Source organism: Channa argus, chromosome 2 (assembly GCF_033026475.1).
Source record: "Channa argus isolate prfri chromosome 2, Channa argus male v1.0, whole genome shotgun sequence".
Classification (NCBI taxonomy): domain Eukaryota; kingdom Metazoa; phylum Chordata; class Actinopteri; order Anabantiformes; family Channidae; genus Channa; species Channa argus.
This window is the reverse complement of record NC_090198.1, coordinates 773,125-780,005: the sequence shown is the minus strand read 5'-3', so window position 1 is coordinate 780,005 and position 6,881 is coordinate 773,125. Positions and strand designations below refer to the sequence as shown.

The 6,881-nt window shown below is 38.7% G+C and overlaps 1 protein-coding gene across 1 annotated transcript; it reads right to left on the bottom strand.

Annotated features, from left to right (window-relative positions):
• Positions 1–611: 611 nt before the first annotated feature.
• Positions 612–4,045, bottom strand: mesd (mesoderm development LRP chaperone). The gene is made up of 3 exons (XM_067495122.1): positions 3,867–4,045; positions 2,698–2,930; positions 612–1,383 (listed from the first exon to the last, which is right to left on the bottom strand). Exons 1-3 carry the CDS (start codon positions 4,020–4,022, stop codon positions 1,116–1,118), a joined length of 657 nt encoding a protein of 218 aa, XP_067351223.1. The 5' UTR covers positions 4,023–4,045; the 3' UTR covers positions 612–1,115.
• Positions 4,046–6,881: the final 2,836 nt, after the last annotated feature.

The following is a 6,881-nucleotide window of genomic DNA, read 5'->3' as shown; positions in this document are numbered from 1 at the left end:
TGCCTTCTTTCTCTCATTGCTCCGGCACACATGGCACAATTGTGTTTCCAGAGGAAGGACTGAAGAACAATGTTACACAGCCCCACAGGTGCAACATCCCTCTTACCTTTGTCATGTACTGTATGTTTTACCTTAAAACTTTGTACCTTTTACTTCCTTAAGTTATCACTCAACTCAGTCTTATCTCTTCACCTTGATTTTGCAGCTGTACTCATAGTATAACTTAGCCCCAGTCTGTCACCACGATGCCTCATAAATATGGCTTCTGCAGAAACCGAAAAAGTTCAGGTCTTTTTAGCTTTAATTAATTACCAGATTCAAGGACAGAACCATGTCAAAAACATGATATCGAACAGTTTGTTAAAAATCTACCCATTTCTTCTATTGACGAACCCTTTGGTTATTTGCAATAAAAAGCAAATGTTGCCACACACCAAAGAAACGCAATGAGAAAATGGGCCTTTGCAAAGGAAATACTCTTTAGAATACTTTTTGTACACTTGACTGGGTTCAGCATGGGAAAATGTAATTGTAATACTTGCAATAATCGTCAAGTGAATACACATTACATCAGAGCTAGGTATGGAGCTGCTTTAGCAACTAAAGATATATTGCGATTATATAAAAACGTTTATTTTCATGTCAGTGAAAAATCAAACAGGTGTTGGTGATACACAGGATAGGACCTGTAGGTAAAATAAATGACTACATAAATGTACCAGGAAAACCTTTTTATTTTAAGTTTAATAATGTTTGCCTTGAGTACCTTTCAAAAAATACGTAAATGTATAATTATCATTCAGCTATGATGTAACAACCCAATAGAGCTAAACCAGACCGCACTGACATTGCAAGTGATTTGTACAAGCTTGTAGCTACTCTGACTTCAAGAATATATTTGTCACTGCAACATATTCCACTGAGGGAGAGGTGGAGGAAGGACATTCCATCTTGGGTTCAGCAGTCCAGTTTTATTAGTTCACTCATAGCACGGACTCTAAGCCACTGCGTCATTATGTGGTCCTGCAGCTCCTTAAGGCTTTACTGCTCTCATACTGGGGCTGAGAGTAAGCATTTTGGCGCTGTGAGTCTGAGTCTCCCTTTGTGTTGTTCTATCACAGCTCCTGTTTCAGATGGCTTGCACTGTTGCCCTCCAAGTCCGGCTTCTTACTCTCCACCTTCTTCTTGCTCTTCTTCTTGCTATTGACTTCATTCTGCTTTTTATATTTGGCATCATCCTTCTTGGCAGCCTTCCCGGGGAACACCTGTCCTTCCACAGTAACGTCCATGCAGCGGTCCTGAGCCACAAGAAAGTCTTTGACCTCCCAGGCCAGACTGCCATCCCGCAGCATGAAGATCACCCTGTTGGAACCCACGACAAACCTGCAGGAGGACAAAGGATCACACCAGGCACTGGTCATTATGACAGACTACCCTCCACTGTAATGTATGACTGTTTTCTGAGGCTACGCTACAGTTCATGATGTTCTAATGACATGCACTACTGCAAAAGAATACATAATGCAATATGTAAGCTACTACATCGAAGAAAAACCAATTGTTTGATGAGGAAAATGACAATTAAATTAATTACTCCTCATATACAACAAAAGTGAGTCAGTAACACTAACATGGTGTGTTTTGTTTAGTGTAAAAACAATAAAGCCAATTCATTTGACAAACCACAGAAAAGTTGTGTGATAAAATGTGGGTAGAAAATTCCCAGATTTGCAACATTTTAACCAGCAACTATATGGATCATTTTTAATATCATGCCAACTACACACAGTTGCAAGAAAAATTGTGTTCTAAAAAAGGGAGGAAAAAAAAAGTAGGGATTAGAAAGAAATCTCATATTTAAAACTTGCACATCTGTGAATGCACCATTAATGCTGAATGATATATCTGTTTTTTTTTTTTTTTTAGCAACATAGGCTGCTATCAAGATATCATATTTAGAGAATGTTTCTTTCACAAACACAATGTCAAACCACATTCTCTAGGAGTCTAGGAGCTAAACCAACCTGCCTGCAGTTTACACCTGTTACACATTGAAAACATTTGGAGCATGATGAAGCAACAAATAGTACAAAGGAGGCCCCAAACTGTTGAGTACATGAAACCCTCTTCTAAATCATATCTCTCAGTTTTAGCATTTCATATGGCTGTGCTTCACTGATGATTCTTTTCATAATCAAATTATTTGATTAAATCAAACTGAACTGACTCAACATTGAACTGATAACTTGCCCATACTTGCTATATACTGTTCTTCAAAAACTTGAGTGATGTGTGTGTTGTGCGTTTCTTACAATTTTTTCAGGATCTAAAAACATTCCAGTTATATTTAGTCCAATTTAAATGGATTTTAAGATGTCTCAACAGTATGAAGCCACCTAGATGTTGGGTTCTATTTTTGAGCAGCTGTATAATTTCTATAAACCAGCAGATGTCACTGTGCTCACTGGGTTTAATGCTCCAAATCTTTTCTTTTCTGTGTGCATCAACAGTAACAAAAATCAAACTCAACCAGGTTCTATTCATGCATAACAACCACCTTGAGTTCTAGTAGTTTATGACAGTAGTAAACATTAACTGTCTAGTCCACCATACAGATCATTAACTATAGGCCAAGTTAAGAAGAATCTACCCCCCAAAACACAGCTAAACACACTCTTTGGTTCAGTGAGAAGTTACCTCTGAATATCAAAGTTGGCATTGAAGAGGCTGCCCTGCCACAGGCCCGTGATCTCCTCAGTTTCTTTTTCAGTTGGGTCCCCTGACACTGTAGCAAAAACCATCAGAGTCCTGCCTTTCTTAGACATCTTGAGAAGGTCCTCTGGTTTTGAAGGGTCCACCTTGGAGAAATCGATGGGGGGTGGAGACCTTCTGTGCTCTGGTAGGTCGCCTTCCTCAATGTCATCGTCTTTCTGTTAAACAAAGAGGAGAAATTATGTACAGTGAGTCCTAAAAGTTTCAGGTTATCAAAGACTGGATTGTTACCCAGAGTGCCCGGCTGCTATTGCCTCACTCTTTATTTAGCCGACATATTGAGGAAAACGTCTAAATATTGTAGAATTGTTACCACAGCTGGGACCTAAATTACTAAACCTTTTTTGGGTTGTGACCACTAATTTACAGCATTTAGAAGTTGGTTCTTAGTTTACAGCTGGCCATTTTATCAAGATAAACACAAAATCATGAGATTCTCAACAACAGGTAGCCGACCCTGGTCCCTAAGAGCCACCGCCTAGCTCATTCTCCATCTATCCCTGGCTAATCTACTGCTGAAAACCTTGATCTGGTGTTGTCAATCAGAAACTGGAAGATACCATCTTATGGGGGTTAAGTGTGGAAAGTACTCAAGCAAATTGGTATCTTCCAGCTGATGAATGACTGAACACAAACTTTCACGTTAATGAAAAGTTGAAAGGTAAAGTAATGATGCTACATGATACATGATATATCACTGTGTCATAAATGACCCAACTGCAGGGTCAAATGTAAAGTTATATCTTTTACATGAAATGACAGTTTCTAACTGATACGATACACTGTATTTGTGTAACTTTGACATAAAATAAGGCATGTGTGTGGAGAAAAATGAAAAGTTAAACTTCCGTAAGTAAAAGTATTAAAGTAGGACGTAACATTTAACTCCGGTACTTTACAGTGCAGTACGTTACAGTACCGAGCAGAGATAATTAAAACGTATAAGAAACAAACAACTGTTGCAGTAAATAACATTTGGACTTCGAATTTGCCTAATAATACATGCCAGATTATGACAATAGAGAGCTAACGGCTAAGCTAGTAATTAGCTAGTCTCTGCAGTCAGGCTGCATGACATAAAAACATTACCGTACCTCCCACTGTTCCAGCAGCCGGGCCATGTCTGCATCATTGTAATCTCGTATATCTTTCTTTATCTTAGACTTCTCTTTAGTGCTAGTCGCTAAAATACAAAGCAAATATGTGCAGAACATCAAAACCACACATCTCCACCTGAAGTCGGTCGCCATGTTTACAGATGGTGTGCTCTGATTGGTTCCCAAGTCTGCCGGTCACAAGACCCAAGGGGCGTGTCAGAGCTGTGAAAAGCCGAGCTGATGTTGATGTCAACTTAAGAATATGGTTTCAAAATAAAATAAAAGTTAAGTACTAAAACTTGTCTATCCCCTTCTGCTAAAGTGATTATATTTGTTGTTTGATCCTCAAAATAATATAAGGGAGCTCTCCTGATCACCTTTTGTTTTTTCATCCTTCTGATGTTGATTATGAATGTTTTACATAAATGTACCACAGATAAAAGCTGTTTTTGACAAAACTCTAAAGCAAATGTACATATTTATTTTTAAATACTAAAGAAATCAGTGGCAAATACAGTAAAAGACTATGGCAATCCAATAATAACATTTACTATGTGCAGTAATGTGGATCAATGAATATCAGGGAAATGCCTCTGAGATGCTGTCAAATGTGCAGTCCACCGTTCAGTACTCTGGACGAAATCCTCATCATTACCATTAAGCATAACATCTTTGGTTTGAATGAACTTGTACACATATTTTTTGTGCATCACATCAGATCTATGTTACACATTGATGATAAATACAATGTTACTTTACGAATTTAGAAAGAAACAAGTTTTTAGTTGATTTTTTGCTCTAAAGTATCCCATGCTTTTTTGCACTTCATTGTGAATGTGGTAAAATGCATAATAATGGAAAGATGACCTTTAGTTGGGGACAGGGAGGAGCCTCAATCATGTTCACAGACAGGAAACACAGTGGATAATAGCATAAAGGTCAATATTAGACTAATATATTCTTACCATGTCTTTACTGATACAATCTTGAACTGATAATAAATCATTATTTCACAGCGAGCATGTTATTCAGTAAGTGAGACACTAATAGACAGCAGTACATGGGCGAGGAGAGTTTGTGGGGTCGTAAAGATCAGAGATCAGTCTAACTGACACAACTGTGGAGCTGTTTCCTCTCGGTTTGACTCCACCCAATGGCACTGTGCCCTGTGCAGCTGCAGGGTCCCACTGACAGCACAACAGGTTCTACATTACCTTAGTGTGTTCATCACAGCCCCAGATAGGAGGCTATGTTACCATGTTGCATACATTTTGTTCATCCTCTTTTATGAACAAAATATAGATTTTCTGCGATTAAAATTTTGGAGCACAGTTTTTTCCAGTGTTTACTTTGTCATCCATGAATGCTAAAAACATATTCAGTCAATTCTAATAATAAAAGTACAAATGCTGAATTACAAAATAAAGTATTAAAACACAGACATTCACTGAATTAAACACCATGTGTAAAGTAAAATGTTGAATCTTTCTGGCATCTATCCTCCCTGTGTGAGATATAATTGAACTGTAATAAATCACATCATCCTTTACCATGTACATTTTGACTCTTTAAATGAACTGGATTAAAGCCCAAAGGGATTTGTTTAGTGTGCAAGGATATAAAAAAGAAAAGTGACTCCTTGTTAAAAATTGTTAAAAATAGCTTCACCTCAGTTATAGAGCATTTGAATTCTATTGCATCAGAAAATAATAATTCATTCATTGACCAACTTTGGCACAGGAAGGTAGAGCGGTTGTCACCAATATTACAGTTGTTGGTCACATGTCAAAGTGTCCTTGAGCAAGACACTGAACCCCGACTTAGTTGCTCCCACTGTGTGTTGACCAGTGTTGACTTTCCCCATCGGTGTGTGGATAAGAAGCAGTGTAAAGTGCTTTGAGTGCCATATAAGTGCAGAACATTTATCATTATTTTAGATAAATGGAGTGAAGTGGAATAAGTGGAAAGTGAAGAGAGAAAAGAAAAGTGCAACAAAAGCAACAACAAAACATCAGACAGGTTGGTAGGACCAGTAGCTGCACACTGGAAAACACACAGCTTCAAAGCTGGAGACACATGCAGAAAGGGACAGAGAGGGAGACAGAGAAGGAGAAAGACAACTATGGGAGAAAACACACAGAGTTAATGTCATACAGTGGTGACAACTGTGGGCTGAGAGGAGAGAGGGTCAAGAGGAGGAAGGGAGCTCAGTGCATCGGGGGGTGGGTCCCCCATATTTTTTTCACCTGGTTCCATAGATAGATACAGCTGGGTATCATAAGCATAGCAATGGAAATCTATGGAATTTAACACAGAGCCTTGTGGAACAAAATGCACTCCAGTATGACAGCACTGCCCACTTCAACTTCAATAATAAACACATAGCAGAATCGTCACCTTTACGACCCTTTAAATTTAAAAACTGAAAAATCATAACATTTTAAAAGTAGATGTCATGGCAAAGCTGCTGTATTGGATTCCATTAAATTGTACAGGTGTGCCTAATAAAGTGGCCAGTGAATGTATATTTATAATATGGTAAGTACAAATGTACCATATAAGATGGCATTTGCCAAACTTAGTTCTAGGGTCACTAAGGTACCCAGTGACTTGCTAAAATATTGTGGTACATCCTACAGTAAATGGTAAATGTTCTGCACTTATATAGAGCTTTTCTACCTATCGGCACTTAAAGCGCTTTACACTGCTTCTTATTTTACCCATTCACACACACACTCACACTGATGGGGGAGCTGCTATGCAGCTGGCCAACTACGTTGGGGTTCAGTGTCTTGCTCAAGGACACTTTGACATGTGACCAGAGGAGCTGGGGATTGAACCAACAACTGCAAGATTTGTGGACAACCTGCTCTACCTTCCTGCGCCACAATCGCCCCTTTACTTTAAGGCTTTTCTGGAAATGTCATAACTTGAAGGAACCTTTGTCTTTCCTGGTTGGAAAGTGTTAGGAGACCAAGCCCTGCTTTTATTTTGAATACGCACACTTCCGGG